General features: G+C 62.7%; 2 protein-coding genes across 6 annotated transcripts; one reads left to right on the top strand and one right to left on the bottom strand.

The window, feature by feature from the left end:
• Positions 1 to 656: 656 nt before the first annotated feature.
• LETMD1 (LETM1 domain containing 1) lies at positions 657 to 5296 on the bottom strand. Its single transcript, XM_050715997.1, has 9 exons — positions 5182 to 5296; positions 4467 to 4618; positions 4216 to 4331; positions 3928 to 4010; positions 3093 to 3279; positions 2882 to 2983; positions 2142 to 2294; positions 1928 to 2024; positions 657 to 1557 (listed from the first exon to the last, which is right to left on the bottom strand). Exons 1-9 carry the CDS (start codon positions 5286 to 5288, stop codon positions 1487 to 1489), a joined length of 1068 nt encoding a protein of 355 aa, XP_050571954.1. The 5' UTR covers positions 5289 to 5296; the 3' UTR covers positions 657 to 1486.
• A 1834-nt stretch (positions 5297 to 7130) lies between these two features.
• On the top strand, positions 7131 to 22406 carry SLC11A2 (solute carrier family 11 member 2). 5 transcript variants are annotated; one of them, XM_035571051.2, is made up of 17 exons: positions 7131 to 7238; positions 10107 to 10193; positions 11142 to 11269; positions 11834 to 11959; positions 12258 to 12377; positions 13353 to 13459; positions 14157 to 14227; positions 14308 to 14375; positions 14654 to 14809; positions 15193 to 15351; positions 15589 to 15675; positions 16118 to 16237; positions 16455 to 16604; positions 16891 to 16964; positions 17093 to 17246; positions 17692 to 17745; positions 21622 to 22406. In XM_035571051.2, the coding sequence occupies exons 2-17, from the start codon at positions 10157 to 10159 to the stop codon at positions 21697 to 21699; spliced, it is 1689 nt and encodes a 562-aa protein (XP_035426944.1). In that variant the 5' UTR covers positions 7131 to 7238; positions 10107 to 10156; the 3' UTR covers positions 21700 to 22406. The 5 variants fall into 5 exon arrangements, with proteins under 5 accessions (XP_035426944.1, XP_035426945.1, XP_035426943.1 ...); XM_035571052.2 differs by having other exon boundaries at positions 11139 to 11269; positions 21625 to 22406; XM_035571050.2 differs by having other exon boundaries at positions 11139 to 11269.
• Positions 22407 to 22776: the final 370 nt, after the last annotated feature.

Here is a 22776-nt window from a genome sequence, read left to right as displayed (position 1 = left end):
TCACACTAAGCAAAGAACTAATAGGAGTTATTCTATTTTTACAAAGATAACTATGCTGTTAATAGTGCAATGAAAGTGCATTTCTGCCTTTTTCGTTCGTTTTCGACACTCACTGACACTAACGCTGGCACCACGCCGGCTCTTACCGACCCATCAGCTGCGCGACGAACCGGTCAGCCCCCACTGGTGCTACTGGGCTGCTCGGGGGCGGTGGCACCGGCACAAGCCCCAGCCTGCCCCCCCCGGCCCCAGCCCAGCTCCTCCTATTTAAATCCTGACCCTGCTCCTCCTAACTCGCCCCCATCTCTCACACACTGTACGCAGGTGGCATTTCTTTTTTTTTTCCCGTTTCCAGTGTGAATCCAAAGCTTGTCAGGTCCTCCGCATTTTTCGGTTTTTTTTTTTGGCCTTTTACGTTCTTTTCATGGTGATAATGCTGTATTTAAAGAGAATATTTAAGTGTAAAAATAAAGAAATGCTCAAACTTGCACCGGGAGTCGCTTTGGGCTTCACGGGCGTTAAAAGCGGGCTGTGAGCACGTCCTGCTGGGGCCGGCAGCGCGCCTCGGGGCAAAAACGGAGCAAGGGCAGCAGGAAGCTTCCGTGGGGAAAGGCGCGCAGGCGCAGGGACAGAGGCAGCTGTTTTAGAGCCAGGCGAGCGGGTCGCTTGCTTTTGTCTTTAATAAAACATTTAAAGCAGGTTGAAATTCACTCCAGCGTCTCTCGTGCACAGACGGCGCCAGGACAGAGGTGGCGAGAGGCTGGGTTTAGTCCCTCGGGGACACGGGGGGGGCACGCCGCAGGCTGCTGCCGGCCTCTTGCCCCCGGATCCTTTCCCGAGGAGCCCAAAGCGCGGGGCTGAACCCGAGCGGGGCAGGCGCTGCTGGAGGCCGCGTCCTCGCCGCCGGTGCAGCTCGGTCCTTCCCAGCGTCGTCCGTGGCCGCAGCGGTTCGGTGCAGGGCAGGGGCTGACCCCCAGCCCTGGGAACAAAACACGGGGACCCCCCCCCCCCGGCAGGTCCCGGGGGAGCCGGGGGCTGGCCCTCGCCCCCCTTCAGGAGCTGTTTGCATTAAGACTTCAGTAAACGACCCCAGGATCCCCTCCGCACGAGGGAAGAGAGCAGCAGGACCCAAGCTGAGCACAACCCACTACGAGGAGGCGCTACGGGAAGCTCCTGGAGGCGGGGGGGGGGGGGGACGCCTGTTCCCCCCCCCCCATCCGTAAAGTGACACAGGTCAGGAGGTGAAACGGAGCCGTGAGGGGCAGCGGGGACAGCGCGGAGGGACGGGGACCCCCCCCTTCACCTGCGTGGCAGCACCTCGGGGTGCGGCGGTGGCCGGAGGGCGCGCGGGGCTCCGCTGGTCGGCTCCAGGCTCTGCCCAGCACCGCCGAAACTCTGCCCGAGGTGCCAGGGCCGGGGGGGGGGGGGAGCGCGAGCCCCCCCGCGATGCCGCAGGCGAGGGGTCGCAGCCGGGGCCCCTCCGCGCTCACTCCTTGGCCCCGAGGTAGTTGAGGGACAGCAGGACCATGCTGTTGGCCAGCAGGGACACCTCGGACACTGCACCGCGAGAGCGGGGGGTGAGCGGCGGGGAGCAGAGGCTGCAACCAAACCGCTCCCGGCGCGTTCATCCCCTCCCCGGGGGGCTGGGGAGCTCCCCAGGGGCTTTTTGCTCTGTTCCCTGCCCTTTATTTCCCTCCCGTTCCCATTTTGCTTCCCCCCAGGCCTGCTGCAGGGCTCGGGCCTGCCACCACGAGGGCGCCTCAGCCCCCACCCGTGTCCTCCTCTCACGGGGGACACAGCCCGCGTCCCGCTCCCCAGGTGCTGCGCCCTGAGCCTTTTCCCAGCCAAACTCCGGCGAAACCTCCCCAAAACGCGTTTCCCCCCCCCCGTCCCCCGCAGGCAGGAGCTGCCGCTCGGCCGCCCTCACCTTGCAGCTTGCAGGAGAGCCGCAGCCACTGCTCCAGCCACGCTCTGCACTCAGCCATGCCGAGGTGCGTCGAGTTCAAGCCCCGGAGGTAGCAAGCCTGCACCGGGGCGGGGGGGGGGGGGGAGAAAAACAGGCGGGGGGGGGCAGCAACGGGCCCCGGGGTCACACAGGGGAGCGCCCCGGGACCCCTCCTCGGCACCGGAGCCTCCCTCACCGCTCTCAGCTCCTCCTCGGACAGCTGGCCCAAGCCCAGGCGCAGCAGGGCCCGGTCCAGGTGCCGGATCTCCAGGACGTGGCTGCGCAGGCGGTGCCTCAGGAAGAAGGCCGGCAGGCGGGGGGTGAGGAACAGGACGTGGCTCAGGGCCCTCTGGAGCAGAGAACAAGGCACGGACCCCGTGAGCCCAGGCAAGCGCGGAGCGGGACGGCTCGGGCACAACCTGAGCCACCCAACGGCAGCTGCGTAGTCACAGCACGGAGAAACGCTAGGCAGGTCGGCGTTCCGAACGCTTCTCCGAACTCTGTTGCCTCACTGCTCCAAAATAAGGTGGAAGCTCGAGAAACACGGGATGAGCAGCGCGGGAACAGTAAAACAAAATCTCGAGTTCCCAAAACATAAGAAAGGAGAAGAAAAAAAAAAGGGATAAAGGAGAAATTAAAGGGTTGGAGGAAAAAAAAAACCTGTACATATACGGTACAGAGGAGCATCGAGGAGGTTGTGAACCTGAAGTACTCAGCCAGCGAGGAAACAGGGGAGGTGATCAGGTGTCGGGTAGTAGGGAATAAAAGGCTAGGACTTGTTTACGAGAATGTTCCCCTAACTGGCAGGACGCCCGCCACTGCCATCATGAATAAAACACCTTCCCAGAAGGTCCCGTCTGGAGAAAATGAGTGAGGTCTTTCTCACACCACACCCCGAAACAGCGCAGCCGCGGGGAGGAGGAGAGCGGCGCTCACCACGTGGGAGACACGCAGCTTGCTCAGGGCCAGGGGGGGCCCCGAAAAGAGGCTTCTGACGGCGTACAGCTCGGCCGCGTGCGGCTGGGACCCGCGCTGCACCTGCAAGAGCCCCGGCGCTCGTCACCGATGCCTCCCGGGGGCGCTGGGCACCGCTGAGCCCCCGGGGAGCCGCTCAGCCCCCGGGAGGGAGCCGCAGCCCCCCGCCCACCTTGGCGCAGAGCTCCTGCAGCTGGGTTTGGAGCTGGGGCTGGGGCAGGGAGCGCGCCGCCAGGGCCAAGCTCTCCAGCACCTCCGCGTACGCCGCGCTGCGGATGGCGTGGTAGGCGTCCAGGAACTCCACCTGCTGGCTGGGCGTCCAGAAGTAGCGGATGAGGAGCTGCCGCGGGAAGAAATACCTGGGGGAGAAGAGGTGGGGGCTCAGGAGGGGCCGACTCACGCACGCACGAGCCGGGCACGGCCTCGCTCGCTGCACGGAGGCGGAAGCAGCGTCCTGCGGCCGGGCAGCTCCTCTCCCTGCGGGACCCGCTCCTCCCGAGGCCGCGGCGAGCTCCTGCCCTTCGGGGGGGGGCGGCACGCTCCTGCGGGGTGGCTGCGTTCCCAGCAGGGCATTCCCAGCTGCGCCGACGGTCGCGGAGCTCGGCACGACGCGGAGAGCCCCGCTGGGGATCTCACCGGCTCGCGGGGCACGACGGCCAGGATTTAGAAAGGCAGGGAAAGCCCGAGCCAGGGGAGCTGGCAGGGAGCGCAGCGCTCCCAGGGGACAGCTGGGGGTGGCAGCGACGTGCCAGGGATGTTTGTGCCCCTCCCGAGCTGGGGAGAAGCACGGACCTGGCCGGGGCCCGGGCACGCGGCGGGCAGGATTGCGAAAGCGAAATGCCGGCCGGGTTCCCCGAGCTGCAGGAGCTTCGGAGCGAGGGGTGCCCTGCCTATATTTGTCACCCCGAAAAGCAATTCCACGAAACCCAAGACGCCAGCGCCAGCCGGGAGAGGAGCCCGCAGCCCCCCCCCGAGGCGGGCGCTGGTCGGGGATTGGGGGCACTCACATCAGGACGATGACCAAGAAGTTGGCGAAGGGCGGGATGGCGAGCACGCCGACGGGGATGGCCTTGATCGCGTCCCTGCGGAACTGCGGCGGAAACCAGAGCGGGAATTTATTTCCAGCAGAAAATCAAACGGCCGGGGGGCAAAACCCCCACAGCTCCCCCAAAAGCAGCGTCCCCGCCCCGAGCACGGCTCCCGGGCCCTGATTTGGGGCAGGAATCGCTCGTGTCCCGTCCCCGTCCCCCCGCCCCCCCCCCCCAAAACAGCCCCGCTCCCCCCCGCAGCCGCACCTGCCGCAGCCTCTCCATCTCGCGGTAGGGCAGCTGCTGAGCGCTCAGCTTCTGCCGGGCCATTTTCTGCCTGATTTTCCTGATCTCCTTCACCTCCACGACGAGCGACCGAATCCCTGCGGCGGCGGAGGCGGCGCTGAGGCTCCCCCGGGAAGCCGAAGGCGCCGGGCGAGCTCCGACCCGGCCCCGCGGGTGGGGGGAAGAGGAGGGGGGGGGGGGGGGGGGTCTCACCACCGCCACCGTGCCCCCACCTCCGGTGAAGGTGGCGTAGAGCGCGTAGAAGCGGGGGAAGCAGCGCTGCAGGAACCGCTCGTAGCGCCCGTTGAGCCGCTTCACGCCCTGCACGAGGGCGGCGAGGGCGCCCCGGGAACCGGCCTTGGCGGAGCGGCCGCGCGCCGGGATCCTGCGGCGGGGGGCAGCCGGGGGGGGGGGGGGGGGGGTGAGGAGCTCGCTCGGTCCCGGGCCGCTGCCCCGCCCCCCCCCGAAGCTCCCCGGGGGGGAGGGGGAGGGGATGAGGCCCCGGGAGCCTCCGTGGCAGGGCGGGGCTGGGGGGGCACAGCCGGGACCGGGGGAGGGGGGAGCCGCGGGCACCGGGGGGCGCTGGGGACCACGTCCGGTAACCGGGGGTTGGTGAGGGGTTCGGGGGTGGTACCGGGGGCGGGGGGACGCGGGACACCACCGCCGGTACCGGGGGGCGGGGGGGGGTTGAGAGTCCGGGGGTGGTAGCGGAGGTCTCACAACCGGTACCGAGTGGTCCATGGCCTGTACCGGGGGTCTCACGGCCGGTACCGGGTGGTCCACGGCCAGCACCGGGGGCTGGTGGGGGACCCCGGGACACCGCGGCCGGTCCCCAGGGGAGGCACCGGGGGTCCCCCGGGTGGCACCGGGGAGGGGGAGGGGTCCCAGGGCCGGTTCCCAGGGGAGGCACCGGGGGATCCAGGGCCGGTACCGGGGGTCCCGGCTCACCTCAGCGCCCCCCGTGCGGGCCGCGGCCCCAGGAGGCCCCAGGCGGGGCCGGGCCCGGGGCCGAGCCGCCAGAGCGCGCCGCGAGCCCCCGCCCGGCACAGCGCCATCTTGGCGGGTGCCCACGTGACGGGGCGGGAGGCGGTGCGCGGGCGGTCACGTGAGCGCCGCCGGAAGTGGCCGCTGGGGGCCGCCATCTTGGGGGACTTGAGGAGCGGGGGGGACCGGGAGGGGGGAGCCCCGAGCACGCCCCGTCCCCTCCACGGCAGCGGGGCTCTCCTCCGCGTCTCGGGACCCCCCAGCGAGGCACGGAGCACCGGGCAGAGCCGCTCCGTGGGCCTACCCCTGCTGCCCGCCTCCCCCGGGACGCTGCCCCTGCTCGGCACCGAGCCCCGGTGGTACCGGCCCCCGCTGTCCGTCCGTCCCCTGCACCAAGGCCTCCAGCCTGGCGGCCTTCGTTGGGCCCCGTTGGACCTTACAAGCACCGCAGGGACCGGCCCCGCCGCCACCACGGCTGCTCCTGGCCCCCCGGTGCCTTCCCCCGTCACCCTCCCCAGCACCTCCGGCTCCGTGCCCCTTCCCGGCAGCCCCCCCCGAGCCCCGGGCGATGCCTTCCCAAAGGAGAAGTCCTCCCGAAGGAGGACCCGGAGCCGCCCTCGGCCGCAGCCGGAGTGCGTGGGGCCGGTCACGCACGCCGGCGGCTCCTACGTGCTCGCTCCTGCGGGGCTGCGCATTCAGCGCTTGCTTATCAGGAGCACCGGGGCCTTTCGCCGGTTTCAGAAAGCCGGGGGTTATCGTGCTGCACCCCTGGGGTTCAGGCCACTGGGGCTCGGTGATAATTCACCGTATTGATCCGGCCCCGGAGGGATAACGCTTTATCAGCGCTGCACGTCCCGGCAGCTGGGAAATGCGCGGCGGCGGCGGTTGGGTCCCTAATCGTCGAAACAGCCCCGGTGGAGCAGAGTCCAGGCCGTCCCGCTCGCTAATTACAGGAGCGCTCCTGCTGCTCGACAGAAAGCCCTTTTAATTGTGCCGGGAGACGATAACGCCGCCCAGGAGCACGCAAGGCCGCTGGCGAAGGCCCGCATCAAAGCTCACGGCCGCCCGGGGGGCATTCGGCAGGCGATAGGGCGGCCATGGCCGGGGCTGGTGGCCCCGCGGCCCCCCGGGGGACTCTGCCCGCGGGGCGCAGCAGGGTGGGGACACCTCTTATAGGCGGCGGCCGGGCGCCCGGTAGCAGGAGCGGCGTCGAGCCTCGCGCCATGCCCCGCAGGCACCGCCTGGAGCCCGGCCCCACCGCCTGCGAGCTGGGTGAGTGCCCCGCGGCCGGGCCGCCCGTTTTTTCCTCCGGTTCGGGTGTTTTTCAGAATGCCCCGCGGGGGTTTTGAGGGGACGGCGTTTTTGGTGCCTGTCCAGCGTAACCCGTCTGAGCTTTCGTGAGGAGAATTGCTGCGCGAGTTTTCACAGGAGCAGCCCGGAGTGATGGAGAAGCGGCGTTTGTCTGCTGAAAAACAGACAGGAAAACGAACAGGACTCAAAACTAGGCTTTTTTCCCAAAAAAAAACCAGCGTTGTCTGATGGTTCTGCATGAGTTGCAGCTGCCGCATGGGGCGGGCTCAGCCTCGGGACCGGGACCGGGCTGCTGCCACCGGCACCGGGCAGGGAGCCGAGGGCGGCCGAAAGGAGCCGAAAGGAGCCGAAAGGAGCCGAGCGCTCCCGAGCCCAGCGGCACCGAACGGAGCCGAGCGGCTCCGAGGTCTCCGAGCCGAGCGCAGCCGAAGGGAGCCGAGCGCTCCCGAGCCGAGCGGCTCCGAGCCGAGCGCGGCCGAACGGAGCCGAGCGGCTCCGAGGTCTTCGAGCCGAGCGCTGCCGAACGGAGCCGAACGCTGCCGAGCCGAGCGGCCCCGAACAGAGCCGAGCGGCCCCGAACGGTTCCGAGCGCTCCCGAGCGGAGCCGAGCGGCCCCGAGCGCGGTCGGCCCGGTCTGGCGGCGGCGGGGGCCGCGGCCGGGCATGAGGCGGCGGCGGCGGCGGCGGGGGCGGCCGGGGGCGGCCGAGGCGGTGAGCGGCGGGGCCGGGGCCCGGGGCAGGGCACGGGGAGCCCCCCGAGGCCCGGGGGCGGCTGGGGAGGAGCCCTTGGGGGGGCTGGGGAAGGCCCCCCCTCAGGGTGCCAATGGGGGACCCCTGAGGGGAGCGCTGGGGAGGGGGCGGCCGGGGGGGGGCCGAGGAGGGGCCCTGAGGGGAGGGCCTGGGGGTCCTGGGCTGGGCTGGGGGGGGGGCTTGGGGTGCTGGGGGGTCCCTGGGGTGCTGGGACTGAGCTGGGGGGGGGGGGGCTGTGTGTGTTGGTGCTGAGCTGGGGGTCCCCGGGGTGCTGCGGGATCCCCCAAAGGAGGTGAGGGGCGGGGTCAGTCCGGGGGGGGGGCGATGCCCCCAGACCCAAGACGCTGCCCCCCCCCCCCCATCCCTGAGCCCCCAGCACCCCCACGGCCCTGCCTGGGGACCCCCGGGACCCCCAGCCCCCGGGGGGGCTCCCCCTGGGCGTGGGGGCCTCGCGCGTCCCCTTGCCCTGGCACCGCTTCGGGCCGGGGTCCGGAGGCCGGAGCTGCCGGGAAGGGCGAGGGTGCCGGGGGTGACCCCGCCGGGTGATGGAGGTGACACCGGCACTGCGGGCACCGCGCTCCCGCGGTCCGCCCGGCTCCTCGTCCCTTCGATTCGTGCTTCTCAGCGTTCCTCGCCCCAGCCTGCCCCCCTCGGCCTCGTTTCCTGGGGACGTTTCCGAGCCCCGAGCCTCGCCGCTGCCACGGGGCCGGCGCTTGTCAGTGGGCCGGGAGCGGCTCGGTGCCCTCCTGCCCTCGGCCACGGCCTCTCCCGGTGCAATTAGCGGGGAGGAGCTCGCCTCATTAACCCGGGAGCCAGCCGGGCGACCTCGTGGCGGAGCCGAGGGTTGAGCAATCCCGTACCTTCGGCCGCGTCGCCCGTCGGCGAACCAAAGCGGGCACTGCCACGGGCTTTTGCCCGAAAACCCCGGTTTTTGTCCGTAGCTGGCGCTGCCGTGGCACTGGGTGGGCGCGGAAGGTGGTCAGGGTCTGGAGCAGGAGGGTGAGGGGTTGGTTTGCAGTCCGCTCGGCTTCTGTGGGTGTTGCTCTTAGGGCAGCGGTGTCCGCAGGGAATGTGGCCGGGAGTTCTGCACCATTGCACAAAGGGCTGGCCCCGCAGGGCCCCGGGGCACTCCGGAAGAGTTACCGGTGCCTGAGGAAAGCAGCAACATCAAAGCTCGAAATCAAATGCCACGACCTCAGCGGCAGGAACTGTTCCCAGCGTGGGACTGGGGCTGCCCGATAACCCACGCCGAGCGTGCAGCCCTCGTGACAGACGGCGGCTCTGCCTCCGGCTAGCGGGGAGAACAGACCCAAAGGGCCGAGGTTCATCAGCAAAAAGACGGGTATCAAGAGCCCAGAGAACAGAAGTAGCAGCTTTGCCTTCGGAGCAGAGCGACTGCACGATATCCTCAGCTCCTCGCCCCATTTCCAAGCGGGTTTCCTCCTGGGAAGGCGCCCGCCGCGCCTGGGTGTGAACACAGGGAGCGAATCCGGACCCACGCGGTGACGGTGAGACCCACAGGGGCTGGGGGTAGGAGCGAGGCCGAGCCCCCCGCATCGCTTCCGAACCGAGGAGCTCGCGGCAGAGATAGCGGCGCCCGTTTTGCCCCCGCCTGCGCGGGGCCGCGTTTGGCAAGGAGATACCGGGGTCAGGCAGCGCCGTGCCGAGCGTTCGCCCTGCCTTCGCCTCCCTCCGCCTCGCCGGGGCCCGTGCAGGGAGCGCTCGTGGGGCCGGCAGCCGAGGCGAGCGCCGCTCCTCCGCGAGGAGCCGGGGAGAAGACGGCTTATTGCTGAAGTCTGATCCAAGGAGCCCTCGGGGCAGCGCTTTAAACGTGAGCCTAGAAGGAAGGAAATAGTGGAAGTGTGCGCGGGAGGAAAGCTCCGTGCCTTCCCCGGGCAGGAGGGGTCCGGGCAGAACCGTGGGGGCCGCGGGGCTGCCACCGCTCCCCCCGGGCACGGCGGTGGCCCTGGAGGGGACGGGGCAGGCGGCGGCGCAGCTCTGCGCGGCGGCATCCAGCGGGAATTCCGCTCCGGAGCAAACCCTCGAGGCTGTCTGCTGCCAGAAGCAGCGAGCTCGGGGCTGCCGGGGCACGGCGGCTGCTTTGTTCGCCCAAAAGTCGACAGCTCGCAGCCTCGAGGGCGCGCGGACGGAGGAGCGGCGATCGTGTCGCGCCAGCAAGCAGCGGCCTCGCTGCCCTCTCCGGGTAATTTTGGCAGCCTTCGTAGCTGGGGGTTTGCTGCTGCTGGTGGAAGCAGCAAATGAATCTTCACAAGCCTAAAATCGGTTCGAATCGCTTAAATTGAATTGCTGTTGGACGTTTTCCTTTGATGTCTTCGTATTACGAGGAACTCCCCCGTTAATGCACGGGGTCGTCGGCGGAGATGAAGCGCTTCACATCCCTACGATAGGTGCTGGTGGTGCGTCGAGGTGTCCTCGCGGGCTCTGGGGTTGACTTTTGGGGCCAGCTTTGCGCGTCCTGCCCCAGCTCCCGGCGCCTTTCTGCCCGGGTCAACGGTGCAAGGGCCGCGTCCTGCTCCCAGAAGAGCTCTGGATGCTCCGTGAGGGCGCGGTGTAGGTCCGACACCCTTGCCCGGAGGGGAGGAATGCGGTTTTCGTGCACCGAAAGGAAATTCCCCTCTTGTCTCCGTAGCTGGAGTTTCACAAGAGGCGCGCGGACACGGCCAGGTGCTCTGCTCCCTCCTCCCGGCCTCGTGGCCGGAGATCCCGGGGGAAGTAACTCTGTCCCTGCCGGTGGCGGCCGCTCTCCCGGGGGATTTCGGTCTCCTCCTCGGCACCCCCAGTAACCAAACCCTCCCCTCTCCCTTGCAGCCAACACGGCCCACCTAGACCCGTCCCCGGAGCACCAGCAGGGCTCAGCCATGGGGACCCCCGACACGGACCTGAGGACGCCCGACGGTAAGCGCCCCCCGCACGTCTCCAGTCGCCCCCCCCCCCCCCCGCAAAAGAAACGAGCAAAAAACCCACCGCGGGGTCAGCGCGTGCCCGTTGCTGCCCCGCGCGGGGGCTGCGCGGAGCGGGGACAAGCGCTGGGTCCTGGGGCTCGCCCAGCCTTGCTCAACCCGGGCAGCCCGGCACCGCCGGCTCCCCCCGCGCAGGGCTGGCTCCGGAGCCATTATGCAAACGTGCCGCGAGGTCTTTGGGAGGCCGGGAGGAAGGAGGAGCTGACGGGCTGCAGTTTGCTCTGATGATGCAATAGGAGAGTTGGTAAAAGAGCGGCCCGTGGCGGTCGGCCCCTTCCAAGGGCCAGGTGCTCGGCGCGCGCGGCTCCGGGAGCAGAATGCCGCGGACGGAGAGCAGAAGTGAGTAGGGCCCCGCTGTGCCGGAGCTGGGCAGGGGGGGATCGGCTGACGTTAGGGCTCTTCAGGGGACGTTACGGGTCTTAGGGGCAGGAGTTTGCAGTTTCCTTGCCGGGGTGACCCCCCGCACCCCGCTCACGAGTAGAAACCGTCCTGAAAACTCGCCTGCCGGGGGAGCTCGGGGCGATGTTCTCCGCAGAAGCGGCAGCGGCTCTGCGCCTTGACGATTCCTTGCTCCTTGCTCTTGGCTCTGGCTCCTCGATGATTCCGGTCACGCGCTGGGGCCGCCCTGGTGTCAGGCAGTGCCCCCAAACTGCTGCCTGAAAAGGGATTTAATGAACAAACCCGCTGCCACGTGGGCGGGGGGTGCGAAGAGGCAGGTTTGGAGCACCGTGCTCTTTCTGTTGATTGTCTTTACAAACAGCCCGACCTGTGCCAGCCGCAAGGCCGGGACACGCACGGTTTGCTTTGCAGAGCCTCTGCCAAGTTTCTCCCGTGAGGTTTTTCACTCTCTCCTTCCTTTCCCCCTCTGTTCCTCCCCCAGAAGATGGCTCCGGGGATGGCATCAGCACTGTCTCTGGCAGCAGGAACCCGCTGCAGCCCCCGGACACCTCCTCGGAGGAGCCCTTCACCACCTACTTCGACAGCAAGATCCCCATCCCCGAGGATGAGACGGTGGGTGCCTCCCCAGCGGGAAATCGGGCCGGAAAAAGTCCTGCAGGCGGTGGGTGCTGGGGGTGAGCAGCACCCCTGGGTGCCGGCCGCATCCGTGTGCAGCTTGGGAGCGTGCTCCAGGGCTGGGATAGGGGAGGGCGAGGGGTCTCCAAGCTCGCCCTGGGGTTAATGATTCATCCCGGGTGATTTGGCTCAAGAGCTGCCAACGAGCAGAGCAATCACCCTTTACAGGCCCAGGGGAGGGGAGGTTGGCTCTTTGTTCCCTTATCGGGGAAAGGGAGCACGCGAGTGTGGCTTTGTCCCCCTCTGAGCACGGGGGGGTGACATTCCAGCTGTGGGGGTGACATTCCAGCTGTCGTGGGAGGCTTCATCTCCCACGCCGGGTCGTGTCCTCGGCTGTCCCCGCGCGCAGCGATGGCTGCGGGGCTCGGGAGCAGGTGAAGGAACAGCCCGACCTCACCGGGGCAGCGAACATCAAAACTTCTGCCACGTTGGTTGCTCTGGGGCACGCCACGTCCCCGTGGCAGAGCTGGGCACTGACGTCCCCGTCCTTCCCCATCGCAGCACTCGTGCTTCAGCTTCCGCAAGCTCTGGGCTTTCACCGGGCCGGGCTTTCTGATGAGTATCGCCTACCTGGACCCGGGCAACATCGAGTCGGATTTGCAGTCTGGGGCCGTCGCAGGGTTTAAGGTCAGCACGGAAACCTGGGAGGGAAGCACTGGAAATGGTGCCCCCAGTTGGTTTAGGGCAGGGGTGCTGGGCTGAAAGCAGCCTGGGGGTGGGGAAGGGGGAAACGAGGTACCCGTGTGCCCTCTGCAGCCGTTAACGCATTCGGATCCTTCCTGTGCCAGCTCCAAGCCCGAAAAACAGCCTCCGAATGCTCATAATGTGTATTAAAAAATAAAACCACTCTGATTTAGCAGGCGGGTGCGGGATGCAGGGACCCCGCTGCGCCCACGCACCCACTGGTGCCCTCCTCTCTCCCCAGCTGCTGTGGGTGCTGCTGCTGGCGACGGTGATCGGGCTGCTCCTGCAGCGGCTGGCCGCGCGCCTCGGCGTGGTGACGGGGCTGCACCTCGCTGAGGTCTGCCACCGGCAGTACCAGAAGGTGGGTGAGCGCGCCGCTCGGCTGGCCGGGGGCTCTTCCGCCTCTCCTGCCACTCACGGTGCCAAATCCTCCCCGGGGAAGGTGTTTGGGTTGCTAAAATATGTTTTCAGTCTCGTATCTTTATTGCTCGGGGAGCTGGGGGATTAAGTTGATTTCTTCTGCGTGGTTGGAAGAAAGGCAGGTTTAGAGAGAGGCTTTAATCACAGCCTGAGAGCTGCCCCAGTGAAGGAGGGCCTGGGTTGGTAGGAGGCGGCTCGGGGACACTTCAGGTCCCGTCGGTGTTTTCCCCGTTTGCGGGAAGGAAGGCAGGAGGAGGGAGGCGTGGTGAGCGTCCTGGCACTTGGCAGTGACTCGCAGCCAGAGCCTGCAAAAAAAACCCCTGATTTCAGTTGTTCTGTCTGGATCCTCCCTCCCTAAGTTCCCGAGGCAAGCTGAAATACGTCTCGGTTAGATAAGCACAAGGCATCACGAGGAGAGAAATGGCATTTTTAGAACAAGACCCTTTTCTCGTGGTACATCCCCCTGCTTCAGAAGCCCGCGGGGCCGTGCGTCGCCCTCAGCTGCGGCTGAGCAGGGCTGGGGAAGTCGGTGATGTCCCCGTCCTGTCAAACCCTCGAGACTCGTCACTGGCGTGACCGTGCGAAAGGGCTCCCGGCTCGTCAGCACGCAGAGCCAGCTGGTTTCACTCTCGCAACGCGCGATATCTGTTGAGGCGAGTAATTGAGGTTATATAAGTGACCTGGGAACCTCCCCTGGGGATTGCCACAGGTAACCTGCATTTCTGCTCCAGACCAGCCCCAGGTGCCAATTGTCAACATGTTTTCCGCACGTTCATTCGATGTGGAAGCAGCAAAGCAGGGAAGAGCAACAGTTCCTGAGTGTGCAGTCCCCATAATCACATGTCCCTCTCAGAAATTACAGGGAGAAGCGAGCTGTTCCCTCTCTTTATTGATGCTGATGTTTCTGTACCCCCAGGTTCCTCGGATTATCCTGTGGCTGATGGTCGAGCTCGCTATCATCGGCTCCGACATGCAAGAAGTCATCGGCTCGGCGATTGCCATCAACCTCCTGTCGATGGGGAAGTGAGTTGGGTTTGTCGTCACAGGGACGCAAGAAATGAGTGCCCCCCTCTAGGATTAAGAAAGGGACGTCGCGTGTGCCAAATGTACTCATTTATTTCCTATAAACCTCCCGAAATAAGCTCTTTGGGGAGGGTGATTCACCCACGCTGTGCTGGCTCTGTCCCAGATGACTCAGCCGCTGGTGCCCGATTTACTTTGACTCTAAGGAGAACTGTAGGTGGCTGCCTTTTTTTTTTTAGCTGTAATTGATACGTGCCAAAAACTGGGCTGCAGCCTCCCTGGCAAGTTTTGTATTCCCAGTAAAGGACCGCCAGGAAGGTGTCCCTTTTTGGCCACAAAGGTTGGAAATCAAAACTTGAAAGGAAGCTACCTTTTTGTACCAGCTTGCTGCTGAAGTCTCGCTCGCTCCTGTCCTTGCTGCAGACGTGCAGTTTGCTCTCTAGATTTGAGGAAAAAAATCTTATCGGAGCTATGCTGAGCTCTTAGCTGCTTATTTGCTGCTTTGAGCAGAAAATAAACCTCCGGGGTCTTGTCCCGTGTAGGCAAACTTCTCGTCAGACTGCAAACAAACCTCTTCACAGCATGGTTCCTTCCCCAAACAGATGGCCTAAGGAAAAAGAGATTTTTGACCCTGAAGTGCTGGTGGGGGAGGTGGGGGGGGGTTCGTCAGCTGACGCCTGCTCTCGCCCGCCTGCAGGATCCCGCTGTGGGGCGGCGTGCTCATCACCATCGCCGACACCTTTGTGTTCCTCTTCCTGGACAAATACGGTAATTCCTCCGGCGGAATCCTGGAAGGGAAATCAGGTTCGGCCCTCCCGAGCACGCTGACGGTCTCTTTCTCTTTGCAGGTTTGCGGAAACTGGAGGCGTTCTTTGGCTTTCTGATCACCATCATGGCGCTGACGTTCGGATACGAGGTACTTGCAGCTGGAAAACTGAGGCTGTTTGAAGCTGGGTCTGTACGGAGGGGTAAGGCTGTCACCCAGCTGCTGTGCACGCTGCAGTGCGAGCACCGGTGCGTGCTGCTCAGCGAAGCATCCCTGCCTTAACTAAATGGCACACGGTTCCCGCAGTGTGGTTTTGCCTCCCCACGGTGGCCACGTTTTGGTTTTTGAGTATTTTCAGATGGGCAGTCCAAGCTGCTGCATGATGCACGTCACACTAAAAACCCCCATTTTTTTGTGTTTGTGCCCAGTACGTCACAGTAAAACCTGACCAGGAGCAGCTGCTGAAAGGGCTCTTCATCCCCTACTGCCAGAACTGCGGCACGCCGCAGCTGGAGCAAGCCGTGGGCATCGTGGGCGCCGTCATCATGCCCCACAACATGTACCTGCACTCTGCCTTGGTCAAGGTGAGCAGCTGCTCTGCGTAATGCAGAGAGGGGAATGCTGTGCGGGGAGGTCTGCGGTGCTGAGCGGTCACAGCCACGGAGCTCGGAGAGTCAGCGTTTGTTATTGAGGGGACACAGCAAACCCCAGGCTGGCTGGGTCCCTGGACGTCGGATGCGTCCAGTTCCAAGCTAGCACAGCCACGCTGACAGGGCTGTCAGCATTTTAGATGCCAACTCATTGCTTGTTCTGCACATTCGTAGTTTTGCTTCCCTTCAGCATGTTCTCCATACTTTTGGTGACCTGTGTCCCACTGCCAGTCTGATATAACGTACTTAGAGTTAGAAGTAGTGGAATATCCAGTTCCCTTTTCTCAAACTTGCTGTTGTCACCATCTCCCTTTCAGTCCCGGCAAGTGAACCGTGCAAACAAGAAGGAAGTCCGAGAGGCTAACAAGTATTTCTTCATCGAGTCCTGCATAGCCCTCTTTGTCTCCTTCATCATCAACATCTTTGTGGTGACCGTCTTTGCTGAGGCTTTCTTTGACAAGACGAATGCGGATGTGGTGAGTGGGGCTGGGACACGGCTGTGATTTCTGGGCCGATGCCGAGCCGTGGGGCTGCTGGGGCAGCAGGGGGGCTCTGAGGCTCCTCAGTGCCCCTGTGTCAGGCAGAGCCCACTTATTCTGTGTGTAACTGGGGGGGAAAGATGACGGGTGCTGAAGCTGCCCGTGTAAACCAGCCTGAGGGGCCCCAGCGCTCCTGCAGAGCCGGTCGAGCCGCCTGCCCTTGTCTCGTTGCAGCACGAGGTCTGCGCCAACACCAGCAGCCCCCACTCCTCCCTCTTCCCCAACAACAACCAGACGCTGCAGGTGGACATCTACAAAGGGGTGAGGACCTGCGGGGCGGGACAGCCTCGGCTGTTAGCTGCTGCTCCTCCTGGGTAAACAGAGCCCGGGACGTTGCTGAAAGCAGAGCTGGAAGAGGGCTCAGGAGGTCCTTGAGCCTCGCCCTTTGCCCAAGCACAATTATCAATCCCTCTGCTAATTGTGCTGCATCTAACCTGACCCCGGAGACGCCCCCGCTCTGCCTATTGCCCTCTTTTATTAGCTTGGCCATGACAGAGTTTTCTCTTAAATCCATCCCAAATCCCCTTTCTTAAGATGGGAGTCCACGGGGCGTTGCCTTACTTGCAGCAAATGTGGGGAGTGCTTTTCCTTCTCCAAATGGATTATTGCTTCTCCTCCAACTCTGTGCCCATGATGGGAAGCGCTGGCCACGGGGGATTTACTTGGGACTGAGCAGATGGGAACCTGCAGATCTCTGTTCCAGGGCGTCGTTTTGGGCTGTTACTTTGGCCCCGCCGCTCTCTACATCTGGGCAGTCGGGATCCTTGCTGCAGGCCAGAGCTCAACAATGACAGGGACGTACTCCGGACAGTTTGTCATGGAGGTAATGAGCACTCTAACAGCTGCCTCTGTCCCTGCTCTCTCTCTTCATGAACCTTTAGAGCTAATATTGGTCATTTCCCTTCACTGAGCACACGGAAGCTCTGTGAAATTCCTTTATGTGCCTTTCAAACTAGTCAGCTTTTCCTCCTGCCCTCACCTCCCCACACACTTGATGTCTCCTTGCTCTTCTCACCCACAGCTGCTCTTTTTCTCTGCAGGGCTTCCTGAATCTGCGCTGGTCCCGCTTCGCCCGGGTGCTGCTGACCCGCTCCATCGCCATCACCCCCACCCTCTTCGTGGCCATCTTTCAGGATGTCGAGCACCTGACGGGCATGAACGACTTCTTAAACGTCCTCATGAGCCTCCAGGTGAGGGACGGGGCTCAGAACAACGCGTGGAGCCCTGAACGTCTCAGGCTCTGGTGCTAAGCTGAGCGGAGAAGTTAGCGTTGATTGATTCTGGTCTGTGGTGGGAGGTGAAGAGGTTCCGCCAGGGTTTCAGATTGCTTCCTTTTTCCAGCCAGGGGAAGTCCCTTTGACTCGCTCTACAATAGCCGTGGGGAAATGCTGTCAGCTGTGAGCGGTGTTTGTCCGTGCCGAGATAACCTAAACGATTTCCACTCTTTATTCTTCTGCCTTTCGTTGCATGTTCCAGCTTCCTTTCGCTTTGATCCCGGTCCTGACGTTCACCAGCCTGCCCAGTGTCATGAATGACTTTGCCAATGGACTGTAAGTACGGAGGGGACGGAGCAGGCGCGTTGCTTTCTCAGGCACGCCTTTCTGACCTCACCTCCTGACCCTCCGGATGCAAGCGTGGCCCCTCTGCTTCACCCCCCGTGCCCTGATTTTGCTCACAGGTTCTGGAAGATCGGCGGCGGAGTGGTGATCCTTCTCATCTGCAGCATCAACATGTACTTCGTGGTGGCCTACGTCATGTCTCTGAACCACCTGGGTTTGTACATCGGGGCGGCGCTTCTCAGCGTGGTCTACCTGTCCTTCGTCGCCTATTTGGTAAGTCTGGAGTGTCCCTGTAGGGGGGACACATCAACAGACTCGTTTTTTCACCACTGTGTTAATATTGTCACGTTTGGAAGGCATTAAACTCTGCCAGGGAGTCAGAGCAGATGGGGAAATTGAGGCTTTTGTGGCCGGATCGGCTTGGGAACCCTCTGTGCCGCACCTGCTAACCTGCACGGCCTCTCCCCGGCTCTTTCAGCTGTTTCTGTAGCAATTCTCGTGGCTGCTCCCCAAAGGGCTTCCATTTATCAGTCACAGCAGGTGAAAAGTTGGAGGAGAATTTGTAATAATGCCAGAGGAGCAAAATGCCATCAGTGCCTTGTTTGTTTTACTTCTCAACTCCGCTTCTGCTATTTCAGCAGACCGTGTATTTAGCTATTACCCCAACTGGCCGTGCAGCCCGGGTCCCCCTGATCTCCAGCGCCTCCTTCTCTTGCAGACCTGGCTGTGCCTGATCGCTCTGGGCGTCTCCTTCCTGGCCTGCGGGAAAACGGTAAGCGTCACCCGGACCCTGCTGACGGAGGAGTCCCCGTCGCACGCCGCCAAGTAGCCGCGGCGCCCCTCCACAGAAAGTAGCCATCAGAGCCAGTGCGTTTCTATGGTTTACCGTGTGAACATATACAAGTGTATGTGCGGTTTGCACAGGGATTACTGGTGCAGTTCTCTGCTTGTCGCGTGGGAAATCAGATGTACATACTGGGAAATGCGTTGCTGCTAAAAATACTAAAAAGTCAGTTGTTTTCTTTGCTGAACGCCTCTAATCACAGCCGTAAGAGCGGTGCTGAGCACTACAGGACTTGCAGGCTGCCTGCTTGCAGACACTAACACGTAGCAGAGGGCAGGGTGCTGTGCTGCTGACTTGACTCCTCGTTGTGGCTCAGCCCTGCCTCAGCCCCTCGTTTTTGCATTACAGCCAGCAGGCTCTCTCCTCTCTTTGCATTGTAATCCAAGTAGCAGAAATTCTGAAGCACAGTGAGAATCCAGCCCCACGTAATTACTGGGTCTCAGCTGCAGAATCAAAGGAACAATAAGCTAGGAAATTCCAAGTGCGCCCTTTGGGCCACGTCGGAAGGATGCTTCTGCAGTGACACTACGTTCAGGGTCTACCTCTGCGGTCAGCTCACGGCTCTGGATCGTGAGCTGACTGCATTTGATGTTTCACTTGAAAATACTGGGGGCAAACATCTCAATTTCGCCGTGAGGCTGAATGCCACGTGCAGCTGCCATGCAGGTGGGAGCTGGGATGCCGGAGCAGCGTCCCCTGGCGTAAGGACAGGACGCCTCGGTGTTAGCATTATCACGTTGGTTTTTTTTAACTTGCCTGGCATGTGATTTTGGTGGTCAGCAAAGGAAAAAAAAAAAAAAAAGTTTTAATCTGTCTGGTTATTTATGGTTTTGTGAATTAATTTCCTATGGATGTGATTCATGGAAACACTGCAGTTCTCAAAAGTCCCTGCCGTGTGGCTCACAAAGTCACGTTGCAGGGCGTGCCATCAGCCTTCGGTGCGGTCATCGCTGTAACACAACCTCAGGGCCTGATGTGCAAATCCTGTTTTAAGCTCACTGCGTGACCTCCCTCATTGCCCTTCTCTGTCAGCACGGAACGTGTTCCGTTATCCTCTGGGGAGAATCAGAACCCTTCGCCTGGGAGGCAGCCTCAGTCTGACAATGCCGAGAGCAGTCCCCTCGGCTTCTCTGATGAGAAAAGGCAGCCTGCCTTTTCTCCCGAGACAGATGAGTTGTGAGGTTACATCCTGCGTGGCCTCAGTTAGGTGTCCTGTGTCTGATTTGATCATGAAAACCGTGCTGGAAGCTGGAAGCCAGGTTTATTGGTGAGGTTTCTCTCCTCATCCGGGAGATGTAGCGCTGTCAGGGCACAGCTCCACGAAGATCTTTAGGTACAGAGCGGCTCTTGCGGATCTGAAGGACCCAGCACGAGTGGTTTGGTGTGAGCAAGGAGCCTGTGTCCATAGATGCTTCCACTGAACAGAGCTGCTGGCAGCTCTGCCTGTCCCCCCTGGCCCCTCGCTGGGCTCAGCTCTCCCAAAACGCGGGGTGGTGGCTGCTGGCCTCTCCCGCACATCCTCAGGAGCCGGGCTGGGTCCTGACATCCCTGTTCCAAAGCCCTGCACCTCCACACAGCGTGGCACCGACCCCCAGTGGGCTCAGGCAGGGCTCTGGGCCCTCCTCGGGGATTTCAGCATCTTCCTGGGTGCTCCCCGGTCGCAGGGCGGCGATGGCTCTCGGAGGGGCCTCGCTGGGACACGCTCTGCAGGCAACGTGGCAGTCGAGCCCTGGTTTTGCTCACGGTTCTCCTACACGGAGCTCTCCTGCAGAAGGTGACGGGCGCGTTGGGGACACGCCGCGGGTCCCAGCAGAGTTTCAGCCCGAGCCGCCCGAGCTGGCGTGGCTCAGCGCGATGCCTCGCACCGGCAGAGCTGGCGCGGGAGGCGGACGCAGGGCAGGGAGCAGAGGGTGCACGGAGCGCAGGGGCTGTGGGTGCTGGGTGGTGCTGAGGACACGTTTCTTAGAAGCGGGTGACACGACACCAAAAGCCAACGCACGGTGCTACGGCTCTGTTTTAACTTGGACAGGGCTGTGTACGCCGTTCCTACCCTTTACAAAGCCAGCTGAGCTGTACTTGCTCCCCCCGCCTCAAATCTCGCAGGCATTAGAAAACAAAAAGTGCATGGAAACTCCAGCTGGAATTAACACTCATATTGCAGCTCCCGTAGGTTCTGTGCCTAGCTCCCCTGTCCCACGGTGCGAACAAAAAGCCAGGGCGTGAATCTGTCTGTAAGTGGCGAGGGGTCTGCCTTCCGTGGCCAAGGGCTCGTGTAATTCTGCTGTAGCGATCATCTCTGATGTTGTGTGATTGGGATTTCGGGGTTTGTAACTGCAGAGGGGATTTTCCTGGCTGCTCTACTGATGTAACGTGCCGACCGGAGCTCGGAGCAGGAGTCTCTGCGTCACGCTGTCCCTCGTGGCTCCTGCTCCCCGTGACACTGATTTTTCCCCGTATCTGCCTTTGAACCAGTTTGTACAAACTACGTTTTCGATTAAAAAGACAGATACTTTTTCAACGTGGCTCCTCGGCTCTTTTTTGGGGGGTTGGTCGGAGGCGCGAGCTGCGCGTGGCTCTAACAGAAGAAGGATTTGTGCCTGCGGACCGGGCAGCGCGGGACGGGCTCGTATAACGACCGAGCTAATTGTCCCTTGTGGTCTAAAACCCTTCTGCAGACAGAGGCCGAAGCTGCCACCTGCCCGCGTCCCCTCCTCCTGCCTCTGGCCAGCGCCAGCTCCTGCTTTGGCGTCGGCATTTGCTCTGACCCGGGGGCACCCAACCCTCCGCAGCCTCTCCGTCCCCTCCGAGGGAGCTGGGCGCTGCTCCTGGCTCTCGGGGAGCTTTGTGTGGTTTTTGTTTTTGTGTTTGAAGAGGAAGGATTGCTTTGTAAGCCTGCTACGCTACCCTAACCACTGCCGTTTAGGTTTTGTGTCTGTCTGGTAAGACGCTCGTGGTAAGTCCCGCTGAGCCTGCCGGTCTGATTGGCTGCAGCCGAATCTCGTGAGCCAAATTTGATTGAATCGAGCGCTAAAATGAAGTCTTCCAAGCGGCGTGGCGGGCGCCCGGCCGCGTGCATGGAGCCCGACTGGCACGTTGGTGCTGGCAGCGGGGTGAAGCAGCGCCGGGCGCTTCGCCTGCACCTGGGCAGGGAGCGGCTGCTCCCCCCCCGAACCCCGCTGCCGTCACACAACCGTACCCAAACCGTGATCACGTAGTGCTGATTGAGGCTTGTCTACACCCAAAACTCAATTACTTTCCCTCTTCGTTTGAATTAAAAGCTGCCGAGGGGCTGCTCTGCAGACAAACCTGGCGATTCTGGAGCATCACCGTGCGTGTAGACGTGCCCCGGTGCTGGAGCGGTTTAATAAATAGCAGCGGCTGCGGGTGTCGCATCGAGCTCTGCCTTTCCTCTGCTTTAACCCCTGATTAGCAAATGAGTGACAAATAATTAGCGATCCGATGCCTTAAGCAATGGTCAGCGCAGTGGCAGAAGGCACTGCGGCCCCTTCCCAAGCTGCGTGCGGCCTCACTGATTCCAGTGATGCTCCCTGCAGATTAATTAAGCACTCGCAATTAACTAGTGCCATTAACAGCTCAGCGAATCTTCAAGAACCCTAATACTTTATTTTTTACAAGAGCTCTAATATTTATTCTTTTCTGTTTTGCGAAAAAGTCGCTCTGACGATGCAGTACGCGAGAGATTTGGGAAAAAAAGAGAACCCCCAAACCTCCGAGTCCCGCGGCCGGGTCCCGAGGCCGCCGCGGTTCCCCAGCCCTGACCCTTTTCTCCTTTGCCTCTTCCAGCAGCAGCTGGGCTTCGCGATGCGCCCCGAGCTCTTCCTCCTCAACAACGTCGACGCGGACTCGGTCGTGGCTCGATGACGCCGGCAGCGCAGACGTTAACGGAGACCTCGGGTGCTGCAGGAAACCCCCCGGCAGCCGCGCTTGGCGCAGGACCGGGCAGGATGGGGATGGGGAGCAGAGCCCAGGCTCTGCCCCGGGGAGCTCTGCGGGGCCGAGCGCTGGGCCGGCGGCTCCAAGCACCCAGGAAGCTCCACTTGAAGGCACCGCCGCCGTTGGGGTCGGCGTCGCGCTTTTAGGTACCTCCAAAATTTTTATATTTAAAGGAAAAAAAAAGTTGTGTCCGGCCCGGGAGGGGATGCGCTGCTGGTTTTCCGATCCGGCTTCGCGCTGCTCCTGCCCAGCACGGCTCCTGCTGGTGCTGAGCGATGGATTTCCCTGCTCCGGGCTGGGCCAGGCAAGGGGCAGAGCTGCGGCGTTGGGTTCCCAGCGGCTTTGCAGGCGGGACGCGCTCCCTCTCGGAGCCCTCTCCCGAAGCTGCCCCCGTGTTTGGCACCCGCTCGCCGTTTCTGTGCCATTTCAAGAGGTTTTGGGTGCTGCTGGGACCCTCCCGCAGCCCAGAATCGATCCTCAAGCAGAGTTTAAAATCAACGTGATTATTTTCTTCTTCTGTTTTGGTTGATTGTTCGCGATGACACTGTTGAGCCCCAGACGGATGCAGTTTCACTTGTCATAGCTTCGCTTTCCTTTAATTAAATCTCTGTTCTAATTAAATCTCTGCCCAATTACACCTTTTTGTTTGCGTTCAGCACTCGCTCGCACTGCGCTGACTCCGACCGGGCCGGGCGTTCCCGGTGAATCTCTCAGCTCCCCTTTAACCTTTCCAGGTTTCACCCCGCTCTCCCCAGCCGCTTTTCCCAGAAGAAGTCAGGGCACCGCCACGGTTTTGAGGCACAAATTGTGTTTTTTGCTATCGTGGCCGCTGTCCTGGAGGTAAGCGGGCGCGTTGCGTGCCCTGGGTGCTGTGAGCGCTGCTCACGGGGGCTGCTCTGCGATATTCGACCCGGCGGACTTTTCCTCGTTAATCCCTAACGAGCGTCCACGCAGGGGCTCTGCAGGGGCTCACTTCTCCCCGAATTCACTTTGAAAATAAACGAA

Source organism: Cygnus atratus, chromosome 29 (assembly GCF_013377495.2).
Source record: "Cygnus atratus isolate AKBS03 ecotype Queensland, Australia chromosome 29, CAtr_DNAZoo_HiC_assembly, whole genome shotgun sequence".
NCBI lineage: Eukaryota > Metazoa > Chordata > Aves > Anseriformes > Anatidae > Cygnus > Cygnus atratus.
This window is presented reverse-complemented; position numbering and strand designations above follow the sequence as displayed.